Source organism: Leptonychotes weddellii, chromosome 5 (assembly GCF_054177405.1).
Source record: "Leptonychotes weddellii isolate Sample4059 chromosome 5, ASM5417740v2, whole genome shotgun sequence".
Lineage (NCBI taxonomy): Eukaryota > Metazoa > Chordata > Mammalia > Carnivora > Phocidae > Leptonychotes > Leptonychotes weddellii.
In genome coordinates this window covers 153,748,058-153,760,419 of record NC_138373.1, presented here as the reverse complement: position 1 = coordinate 153,760,419, position 12,362 = coordinate 153,748,058, and the positions used below count along the sequence as shown (strand labels likewise).

Genomic DNA, 12,362 nt, shown 5'->3' with positions numbered 1-12,362 from the left:
GAGCAGGGAGCCCGATGCGGGACTCGATCCCGGGACTCCAGGATCATGACCTGAGCCGAAGGCAGTCGCTTAACCAACTGAGCCACCCAGGCGCCCCATCTGTTACAATGTTTTTTTATTTCTAGCATTTCCTTTGATTGTTTCTTAGAGTTTCCATCTCTCTGCTTACATGACCCATCTGTTCTTGAATGTTGTCCACTTTTTCCATTAGAGCCCTTAGCATATTAATGTTTTAAATTTCCAGTCTGATAATTCCAACATCTTTGCCATTTATGAGTCTGATTCTGATGCTTGCTCTGTCCAAGTTGTGTTTTTTTTTTGTATTTTGGTATGATTTGTAGTTTTATGCTGAAAGCCAGACATAATATACTGTGTAAAAAGGGTGGAAGAAAATAGGCCTCAAGTGTGAGGCTTTAGTTTATCTGGTTTGGAGGTAGGCTGTGCTCACTGTTTACTGTAGCTACAGGTTGTTAGAGGTAAATTTCCTCTGGTGTTCTTATTTTTATCTCCCCTCCCACCCCCCCTTGTCCTTGTATTTCCCTAGAGACATCTTTTTTTTTTTTTAAGATTTTTATTTATTTATTTGACACAGAGAGAGAGAGACAGGGAGAGAGGGAACACAAGCAGAGGGAGAGGAAGCAGGAGAAGCAGACTTCCCGACGAGCAGGGATCCCGATGCGGGGCTCGATCCCAGGACCTTGGGATCATGACCTGAGCCGAAGGACTGAGCCACCCAGCTGCCCCCCTAGAGACGTCTTAAATAAGGTCTGAGAGGGCGCCTGGGTGGCTCAGATGGTTAAGCGTCTGCCTTCGGCTCAGGTCATGATCCCAGGGTCCTGGGATCGAGTCCCGCATCGGGCTCTCTGCTCCTTGGGAGCCTGCTTCTCCCTCTGCCTCTCTCTCTCTGTCTCTCATGAATAAATAAATAAAATCTTAAAAAAATAAAAAATAAAAAGAAATAAGGTCTGAGATATGCAGTTCTTTCATTTGTAATCCCGTTATTATGCAGGGGCCCTACTGATGTGGTAGTAAGGTGTTGGGGGAAGGGAAGCATTCTATAGTCCTATGATTAGGTGTCAGTCTTTTAATGAGCCCATGGGCTTTAACCTTCACAAATGCTTCTCAGTTGCTGCGTTTCCCCCACCCCCTTAGCTAAGGCAGAAAGGCTAAAGGTATTTAGCCTTTAGCTGGCCTTGGGTATTTCCCTTCCCTGGGCCAGTTAGGCTCTGGTTAAGTAGTTTCTCTTGAGGGCAGTCCATGTTAAGGAGAACATAATGCTCTGGATGTATTTTTAAAATAGCTACTTTTCTATTCCCCCTGCTGGAAGCACAAAAGGATTTTTCTTCACTCTTTATTGTGGGGGACCTGGCAGGACTCTTGGAGGCAAAACTCACAAAAATGTCAGGCTCCCCCTAAAAGTAGCCCCCTCCCTGAAATTTTTAACTCTCAAGTTTGTCTACACAAAGCTTCCAGCAATTCATCAATTACTGTTAAGTATTCCCACCCTGGTACTAGCTCCACCACTGGGGTTCCTTACCTGAGCTTTTGCTCTTGGTAAGTTGTGATTATCTGTATCCACCTGTCTGTCCAATTTTGCAGGCAGCACTCTGCCCTATGACTTCCATTTTCTGATGGATCTAAGAAAAGTAGATGATTTGCAGTTTGTTCACCTTTTTCTTGTGAGGTTGGGAGTTTTGACTTCCAAGCCCCTTACATGTTGGACCAGAAAACCCTTGTCTCCTATTTAGGAATCAATCTATGAAGGAAGCAGGAGGATTTGCAGGCAAGAATATTTGCATAAGGGGACAACTGGTCTCCTTACTAAGACTAGATAGACCATACGCCCAGACCAAGGGCCTTCCTGGTTGGGGCATCCAAACAATACAGGCATCCTCTTCTCCAGGAAAGCCTATAAAACAACCTTAGGCTGGCCGGAACCCCTCCCCTAAACCCCGTGCAGGCCTCTATCATTGCACTTTTGTCAGGAATTAAGAGTTTCTCTCTCTCTCTCTCTCTCTCTCATTATCATCAGGTAAAAGCCAGAGGTCTAATGCAAGAATTAGGTCCAAGGGAGAAGCCCAAGCTGGAGTGGAAATATTTCTAAAATAGTTCCCAAACTGAGGTACATCAAAGCCCAAACAGAGGTATGAGGACCAAGGAAAATAAGACCATCGGAGCAAGCTTAGAGGAGCTCCAGACAACCTCCCCAGGGAGATCACACAGAGGGTGGAGTACTTATCTGCTACCATCCTATCTTACGGGTGGGTGGGGTCCAGGGTGGAAACTTGCAAAACATAATAAAACTATCTATTTCTGGAGCAGCCTCCAGATCAGGGCACGGTCAGATTCCTCAGAGCACAGGGCTGGTATAAAGCAGCCTCAGTAAGTACTTGACCTGAACTGATCCTTAGGAAGCCCAGACACAATACTGGGCAGCAACATGAACAAGTGGTGAGCCTACAGCTCTCACATCAATTTGTCCCAGTGCCCCTCTCTATGGAGAGTCAGCGAGCAGGCTTCCCCAACTCAGGCAAGGACTCCATTGAGGGGATTCAGAGACATCAGCACTAAGAAGATCCATCTGTCTCGGAACCAGACAATGAACCATTGAATGAAGACAAGTGCAGAGCCCAGCCAGGAAGCTGAGAGTCCAGGCCTGTCCAAGCTGCCTGCAGGGCAGTCCTGAGGAACCAGCACCAGGCAGTACATATCACAGATGCCCTCAGGAACAGAGAGACCAAGGGCACGGCAGAGGTGTTGAAACAGCAAGCAGGCTTTAATGGAGGGTGTATAGCCAGGGTGACCCCAGCCTCTTCGGTTACATTAGCTTCTTTTTTCTCCTCAGGACATAGGCAGGAAGAAGGCCTGTTTTCTAACGAGAACCTAGAAATCAGTCTCCATCCCCAAGCTGTATTACGTGGGCTGGTTCAGATCTCTCTCACTCTGATTGGCTTGCAATCTGTTTTCAAGCATTTTCCTTCCTTGAGAATAGGAGTCTTCTCACATTCATCTATGTCTTGAGTCACCCTGGAATTAAGCTGCCTCTACGCTAGCTGTTTCCTCTGCCTAGAACACGCTTCCACAGATATCTGCATGGCTAGCTCCCTCACCTCCTTTATCCTTCCAATCTTCACTCAGACATTACCTACTTGACAAGGTTCTGTTACAGTCTGCCCCCTCTGCCAACCCCCTGGCATTCCCAATCTCCCACACTTAGCTCTGTACTTTTCCATAACTCTCATCAACTTCTCTGTCTTTGCTTCTTCTGCAGTTTGAATACGATATGCCTAGTTATATCATATCACTTATGTACTGATTACATCTTAGTATCACTACAATGTAAGCTCCGTAAGAGCAGGGACTTTCGTCTGCTCACTGATATCCCAAGTGCACAGAGATGGAACACAAAAGGCATTCAATATGGGCGCTTGGGTGGCTCAGTTGGTTAAGTGACTGCCTTCGGCTCAGGTCATGATCCCGGAGTCCTGGGATCGAGTCCCACATTGGGCTCCCGGCTCAGCGGGAAGCCTGCTTCTCCCTCTGACCCTATCCCCTCTCATGCTGTTTCTCTCTCTCTGTCAAATAAATAAATAAACAAAATCTTAAAAAAAAAAAAAAGGCATTCAATAAATGAGTGTGTGTGAATGAGAAGCGAAACCTAGTTCAGATCCTGCCCTGTCACTTACTAGGTAGCTGTGTGCCTTAGGCAATTTGCTTCCCTCTCTGCCCCAGTTTCTCAATCTGTGAGATGGGGGTCCAAGCACTCACCTTGCTAGATTATGCCTGTGAAGTGCCTGGCAGGGTGCTTCGTTAGTTCATAAATGGACATAATTCCTGCCTGTCTCAAACTCTTCACCTCCCGTCTGTTATTCATACTCTTGACTCAGGGGCATTACTAAGGCCACAGATGGCAGGCCTGTGGTGAGGGCATGAGGCCAAGGAAAACTCAAAGATTCCAGGGTTCCCTCTTTCCTGTACCAGCTTAGCTGACTTGAGGGCAGCTAGCCTTGGGCTCTCCAACCCCCACACCCCAGTCACATGGCAGCAGAGGATCTGGAACCAATCTTCTGGCCCTGTGAGAAATCTGAGCCCTCTCTGACCTACTGGACCATACTGGACGCCCTCGGACCAGCAGGGATCAAGCCCACAACAAGGAAAGGACTCAGAGCTCACCAGGACCTCACAGATGTGCGGAGAGGATCGAGCCACCACATGCAAGGAAACACCTCCTACTGCTTGGCACCTGTGGGATGAAAAGAGGATGATGCTCGGGGGTGGGTTCCTCAGTCAGAGGTTGGGGTAGCAGGCTCTGGAATCAGCCTGAGTTCATGTCCTGCATCCGCCACTCAATAGGTATGGATTCTTGGGTTTCTTAAGGTCTCCCAGCTTTAGTATGTTTAGCTGTAAAATGAAGACATGAATAGTGCTCACCTCACTGGATTGCTACGGGGATGAAGTGAGACATGCTTATGAAGTGCTTTAGCACATTGCCTGGCATCCAACTCCAGTAATGATCATTAATTCACTTTCAAAGGCCTTTCAACACCAGATGAGGTCTATGGGATCACCTTGCCAGCCGTGGCTTTGGCCAATAGGAACCATATAAACCATGGCTGTGGGGTAGGAAGAGGTGAAACATAACCATGCCTTCAGGACTGGTCAACTCAACCAGCCAGAGAAGGGACAGCTTTCTCTAAAATCTGAAATTCTAATCCTCTCTAACAGCCTGCCAAACAAAACTTATCTTGCAAATTATAATCTTCAACTGGTGGCTAGAATTTAGTGGTGTATGTATGTGTTGTGTGTGTACCTCATAAAGCAAGAAACACAATTTTTCACATCTTTATTCCCTCAACAAATATTTGCTGGACACCCACTAGGTGTCCCTGCAATGGGATATACAGCCTCTGTTCTCAAGGAGCGCATAGGTCATGGAGGAGATGGGCACGCAAACAATCCCAATAAGTTTGGCACAGTTTTTCACCAGAAACAATATAAGCTCAGCAGAAGGGCAATTATTCTGGAAGGGGAGTTCAGAAAAAGCTTCTCAGAAGAAAGAACTTTTCACCCTGATTTTCAGAGATTCCATCCAGCGTTAGGGAACCCAAAGAGGAAGGCCACTGTATTAATCATATCTTTTATTTTCTGTATTCTGATACTTGGACATCTGGGGACTTGCTACCCCTAAAGGGACTGCCCCTCTCGAGGTTGCCAGTTTCTAAAGATGGTAAACAACCTGCCAGTAAATGTGCCTTTCAAAAGGAAGCAAACCATTCTGGGGTCATTCCCCCACACATCTCTTTTATGAAGCTCTACCTGCTCTAATCATCCCTGCGCCAGGTACTAGACAACCAGGGATAGCCTCTCTGCCCCCGAGCCCGCTGAAATTACTCAAACTGTGCAAACCTAAACCTGCTTACCCTGCCTCGCCTGTTCCTTCCCATGGAAACCACAATAAAGACTCTGGTCCAGTTTCCCCTCATCCCTGGTGCTTTCCTGTGTGGCGCCCATGGCGTGGCCTGCCCCTGCCTTTGCATCTGTAAGTATAACAAATTATCTTCCCAATGGCAGCTGTCTCCTGATCTGATGGCCTCACCATATCTAGATAGTAATAAAGCCTATATTAAAACAATAACCAGAAATTCTTTTCCCTGGATCCTCCAGAAGAGTGGCAGAGTGAGGCAAACAATTACCTAACAACTAGTTCCCTTTTTGCCCTAAAGCGCTGATCAGTAAGTTCTTAGAAGACAGGGACTATATTTTAAACGACTTTGTCCCCTCTCTACAGCACTAGGAGTAATGGCCCAATAAATGTCCTCAGAGAACTCACAGTTCAGGGCAGAGACAGACATATAAACCAACAGTGACAATTCACTCTGTAAATGCTCTCTAATGGAGTCGTGCACAAAATAGAGTGGGACAGAGGAAGAAATAACATCTGAATTTGATTGGGAAGTTCAAGAAGGTTTCATAGAGCCTTTGAGTCGAGACTTAGCAGATGAATAGAACTTTGCTAGGCAGCCAAAAGGAGTATAGTATTGCAGTGGGGAGAGGGGTAGGCAGAAAGCATTCTACACACATACATGGTGAAAGAGGAGAGCAAGGCACATTCTGATAACTCCTCTCCAAACCCAGGAGATGAGCATTACCTCTCTCAGAGGTGGAGGATGAAATTGTCCTTGCTTTTTCTTACAGCTCAAAAATCTAGCCCCACTGGCTTTGGCTAGGGCACTCACAGATTTGTCAAATGACTATTTAGACCTTAAAAGGAATTTAACAACTGTTTTCAATATTAGTAGCTACTTATTAATGCTCAGTTCAATTAAAAAATGTTTTATTTTTAATAATAAATGCTGATTACTAAATATTATACAAGTTTTTTAATATTAGTTACTAAATACATAGCTAGACTAATCAAATGGCTGGTGGAATCTATAGACCCTTTCCCTTAGACAGAATCCCTTCTTCTTGAGCCATTTAAGAATCTTCAAGAGTTTATTCTCCAGCAGTCCATGGTCGAGTGTGCCACACCATCTCCCCTCTCCTAAAGGCACTCCAGGGAAAGGTTAGGATGGATGCCCCATGTTTTACTTTCTACCAGATGGATAAGGAACCTGTGCAGTATGAATTTGGATTGGGTCTTTACATTCTATACATAGTCACACATACATAATTTCAAGCAAGCAGCCAGGCAGTGGGCAAGAAAAGCCAAGTCAACATGAAGGCAAAGGCTCTCTATTATCTTCTGTGGAAACCCAAATCCTGAGATTAGGATTACAATGCGTGCTCAAGAAGTAGAGGGGATGGGGTACTGGAGAATCTGAGAGGTTCGGAAAGGAACTGGAGCCTCTCAAGGAGTAGGGTTTGGGGTCCTGCTCCCCAGTGTTCACAGGTGACATGGTACATGGAGTTGGATCTCTGAAACCCAGCTGCCAGGCCCCACCCAAGATTCCAGGGACATAAGGAAATAACCGAGCTATCAGACTTAATGAACCGCCAGGACTGGGCAGTGGTTGTTTCAGAAGTAATCTGATGCCTGGAAGGGCCTTCCTGGCATCTTGATGCCGCATAAGATCTGGATACCTTTGCATAATCTCAGAAGTTTGGGGGAGCCCACCAGCAAGGCAGATGGTGGTGGGGATCTTTATAACAGAACTAAATTAAAAGAAAACAAAGACATGCAATATTTCCTGCATATATTAATCTATGGATTGAAAAATCCCACCAACTGTACATTTTCCCCTTGATTCCACAGGACAGTCAAGCCAGGAAGGCTCTGCACCAGCAGGCTGACAAGCATCCACTCATCCAGGAAAAAGAGTATTTAGATGCTTATTTTGTGGGTTCACTACCAGATAGTCCAGAGATAAAAGGCCTTCTTCCTTTCCCTTTGTATTCCTAATAGGAAATGAGGAGACAAAGTACAGAAAGCAAGAGTAGTTTCTGTATTGCAGTTGGGAAAGAGACAGGAAGAAGAAAGAATCCACCAGCTCAGGGAGTGAGTCAGGAAGGAAGCATCCAAAATGTCAGTGGAGGGGCGGGCGCCTGGGTGGTTCAGTCCATTAAGCGTCTGCCTTCGGCTCAGGTCATGATCTCAGGATCCTGGGATCGAGCCCTACGGTGGGCTCCTTGCTCAGCGGGAAGTCTGCTTCTCCCTCTCCCCCTGCCCCCTCCCAACTTGTGCACTCTCTCTCTCTCTCAAATAAATAAATAAAATATTTTTAAAAATGTCAGTGGGGAGCTGAATGACCCAGCATCAATGCTTTCAGCACATAACAGGCCTAGCTGAATTCTTGTTGGACTTATGATAGGTGGAGCAAAACCAGATCCCTTTGAATACACAAGACCCAAAACTCTCCTTATACGATGTGCTTCTTATAGAAAGAATCTGACTGAGTCTTTTGGGGGAACAGCTGCACCAGGCAGTGGGAGCTAAGAGTATGTGTGTCACATAGCTCCAAACGGGTCCAAACTGTGGCTCTGCTTGGTCCCATCTGTATATAATCACAACCTTTGATTATAACCTTTGGTTATAATCGGTGAAACAGGTGAACAGGTTCCTTTTGCAGGGGAGAACATGATGGAATTCCACCTTCAGGAGACTTGGACTTACTAACCCTTCTAGGTCACTGAACCTCAGTTCCCTTTGCAGGGGAGAACATGATAGAATTCCACCTTCAGGAGACTTGGACTTACTAATCCTTCTAGGTCACTGAACCTCACTTCAAATCCACCTGGTACAGGGGCACCTGGGTGGCTCAGTCAGTCAAGTATCTGACTCTTGGTTTCAGCTCAGGTCATGATCTCAGGGTCATGAGATCAAGGCTCCCCCCCACCCCCACACCCACATTGGGGTCTGCACTCAGCGAGAAGTCTGCTTGAGGATTCTCCCCCTCTGTCCCTCCCCCCACTCACACATGCTCTCTCTCTCAAATAAATAGATCATTTTTTTTAAATCCACCTAGAATGCAGAGCAGAAGACAAAGTCTAGTTGCTACTCTTTTAGAATTCTAATCCCAGAATATGTCTGCCAGACATTAGTTATTTAGAGAACTATTCCAGCATAAAAGAGGCCTCACCCCTTGACCCTATTCCCAACTTACCATCACATTCCAGCAGAAACTGAAAAGTTGAATGAGGGGAACCCTATTCCTGCTCTGGTTGGTAGAATCTCTCCCTCTTCCTCTCCTTGTCACTTCTGCCCATGTAGAGAGGTTTAGAAGTGAGAAAAGAAGAAACTCTTAAAGGAAAAAAAAAATCTTGGGGCGCCTGGGTGGCTCAGTTGGTTAAGCAACTGCCTTCGGCTCAGGTCATGATCCTGGAGTCCCGGGATCGAGTCCCGCGTCGGGCTCCCTGCTCAGCAAGGAGCCTGCTTCTCCCTCTGACCCTCTCCCCTCTCATGTACTCTCTCTCATTCTCACTCTCTCAAATAAATAAATAAATCTTTAAAAAAAAAAAAAAAAATCTTATCACTTTCCTCAAAAATTTTTAAGAGAAAGAGATCTGGAACCTGTGACCCACATTTAAGATCCATATGGTCTAAATTCTCTGTCTGGAACCTTCAGAAAAGGGTTAAACCTACATTTTCCCTTTTTCTTCTTCCCTTTGTGACAGTCGTCTGGGCATACCAGCAGTCCCTTGTGCTGCTGACATGCCAGCTTCCTATACCCATGACCCTGCGCCAGTAATTTCTAAGAGAAATCTGGAGCTGTATTATCATATGCCTTCTTCAAGATCTCCTGCTCTCTACAAACTGGACATGAAGCTCTTTTTCTTGGAAGGGAAAGAAGAATGGTCCTTGACTTGTCTCATTGCTGGGAAGAGTTTTAAGGGCTAGCACATTCCAGACACTTACAGGACTTTAATTCTAATATCCCCTCATTCCAGAAAGTGTTTCCCAAAGTTTGTTCCACTGAGTAAGTCTTTCCAAAACGTTTAGTGAATAAAATAGTCTAAGGTCAAATAATTTTGAAAAAATATGTATATTTTGAAAGTCTCTCCCTCTTGGAGATTTATGTTCATTAGTATATTCAAGGTGCTGAGAAATCATGAAGTAAAGAAATCTGTTCACCTGGCTTTTTCAAATATATATGACTCAATAACCCCCTTTTTCACATAAGACCCATTAACATCCACCACTTCCTTAGGAAAGGCTGTCTTAGCAACATAGGAGCATCTGGTTTCCTAATTGTTACAATGAGGATTAATCAGTAACTCTAACCTCTTTTAAGGAAATAATCCAAGATGGAAAAAAAAAAAAAATACCTCTATATAAGGGAAGTTAATTGCAATGTTGTCTGTAATAGCAAAAACCTGGAAACAACTAAAATACCTTAAAATAGGGATCAGAAAACACATAATGGTGCAACCCTGTCAGAATGTCATGTAAACACTAACAATGTTTATGAAGAATTCTCAAAAGCCTATGAAACTCATCAAACTATACATTAAGGAGCGCCTGGGTGGCTCAGTCATTAAGTGGCTGCCTTCGGCTCAGGTCATGATCCCCAGGTCCTGGGGTCAAGCCCCATGTAGGGCTCCCTGCTCAGCAGGGAGCCTGCTTCTACCTCTCCCTCTTCCTGCTGCTTCCCCTACTGTGCTCTCTCTCTGTCAAATAAATAAATAAAATCTTTAAAAATATATATATTAAATATATGCAATTTTTAACATATCAATTATACCTCAAAGCTATTTAAAAAAACCCTATGAAAATGTAAAGTGTCAGGTGAAACACTGTATGTACAGCATGTTTTCAGCTACATACAAAATATACATAGAAAAAAATATATGATTTAAATGTCTTCTGGGCCTGGTAATGCTGTGCACTACAGCTTCTGAAACCCTTCTGCTATATATCTAAAAAATACTTGATATAATATTTTTAAGACCTCACTTTTAGGTTGCTTGATGAGCCCGAAAGAAAGCAAGAAAAGGCCAATTAAATCAGGAAGTTGGTCAAAATAAGGGGAACAGTGAGCTTTTAAGAGGCTGAAAACCTTGGAATAGTCTAGAATAGTCTAGAACGATAGTTCTCAGCAGGGAAGGCATTGACCCCCAGGGGGCAATTATGAAGTAAGTGGTGGCGTTTCTGGTTATCACAGCTAGAGGCCACCGTTCGTATCTGATAGGTGAAGGATCAAGGATACTAGATATCCTGAAAAGTACAGGGCAGTTCCTCACAACAAACAATTGTCCTATACCCCCTCATGACTTTCAAATGAATCTCTGGCCATTGATAAAGGTGAAACATGTGCTTCTAATCATTTAAGCCTAGAGCCTAACCCTGTTTTAAATGATTTTAATATACACAGAATTCTTCAGGAATTCAACCACTGTGTAAATCAAGGGAAAACTAAACTCTTTTATTTGGAAATTTGTCAAGAATTGTTCATTTTGGAAAATGACATTGCCAGCATGGTATTCAAGTTACTAATACAACATACACGGATCAGTTGGCTTTCCTAGTGCTTATAAATTTGGTGAATCTATGTATGGGGGGTGAGCAAGTGATTACTTTGTTGTCTTCTAGTATGGTGGAATTTGAGCATTTATATATTAAAATACTTAAAATTTTACTTCAAACTAGTTTTCTATTATTTCTTTACATTACATTTATGGTATTGTATATTGATTTTGTTTGAAATGGTATGGAATCATACACAGTTGTCTACAAATTTCATTCCAATGATCTAAAGGAGACATTACAAATTATTTGTTATGGGGACATTCAGTCTGATGGGACTGAAATTCACTGTAGTATATAATCCCTACAACTTGCCTTTCTCATTTAACATTAAGACAGAAAATTTTGCACATGTAGCTTAGATGTACCATAGTTTATGTAAATATTTACTATTAGTGAACACATAGGTTATTTTTAATTCTGTGATGTTAGAAACAATGTAATAACAACTTCCTACACACATCTTTGTGCACATGTGCAAGGATTTCTCAGGAATAGATACTGAGAAGTGAAACTGCTAAATCTAGAGTATCTTTTAACCTTTAAAAGGAACTGCCAAATTTCCTTCTAAAAATTAATACCAAGTTACATTCTCACCAATATTGTATTAAATAACCTTTTCCCCACATGTGTTCCTTCTCCAACACATAAGTTTTTCAATCTTTTCAATATTTGTAAATCTTTGGAGATACAATTGTTTCTCATGTTAAGTTGCATTTTCCTAACACTAGTCAAGTTGAATAAACATCTTTTCAAATGTTTCTAAGCCACCCTATTGCCTCAGTTAATTGGGAATTCACATCTTTTGTCCATTTTTTCTTTTTGATTGACCTGTAGGAGAACTTCATATATTCTGACTATAAATTATTTGTTTAACATACATGTTGGAGATTAACTTTCTCCTATTCTGTTTCCTGTCTTTTCATTTTGGTCATATAGAAGTTTCAAATTTTGATATAGTCAACCTTATCACTGCTTTCCTATATTGTTTCATTGTTTTTGATCTTCTTCTTTTTTGTTTTTTGTTTTTGATCTTTTCTTTTTTTTTTTAAAGATTTTATTTATTTATTTGACAGAGAGAGACACAGTGAGAGAGGAAACACAAGCAGGGGGAGTGGGAGAGGGAGAAGCAGGCCTCCCGCAGAGCAGGGAGCTCGATGCGGGGCTCGATCCCAGGACCCTAGGATCATGACCTGAGCTGAAGGCAGACGCTTAACGACTGAGCCACCCAGGCGCCCCTGTTTTTGATCTTCTTAAAGAAGGTTTTTCCTACATCCAGATTTCATTTTCAGTGGCCACATAATATTCCACTGTATGGGTATACCATAATTTATGAAATTCTCTCTCACTAATGGAAGTTTAGGTTGGCCCATCCTTTCAATAATATAAGCAATGCTGT

The 12,362-nt window shown here is 43.3% G+C and overlaps 1 protein-coding gene across 1 annotated transcript in view; it reads right to left on the bottom strand.

The window, feature by feature from the left end:
- Positions 1-4,229: 4,229 nt before the first annotated feature.
- The window catches only part of WBP2NL (WBP2 N-terminal like), a 33,147-nt gene continuing 25,014 nt past the window's right edge, over positions 4,230-12,362 (bottom strand). The window contains exon 7 of the mRNA XM_081819011.1: positions 4,230-4,243. Coding sequence (XP_081675137.1) covers positions 4,230-4,243 — 14 coding nt within the window. The remainder of the gene's footprint in view (positions 4,244-12,362) is intronic.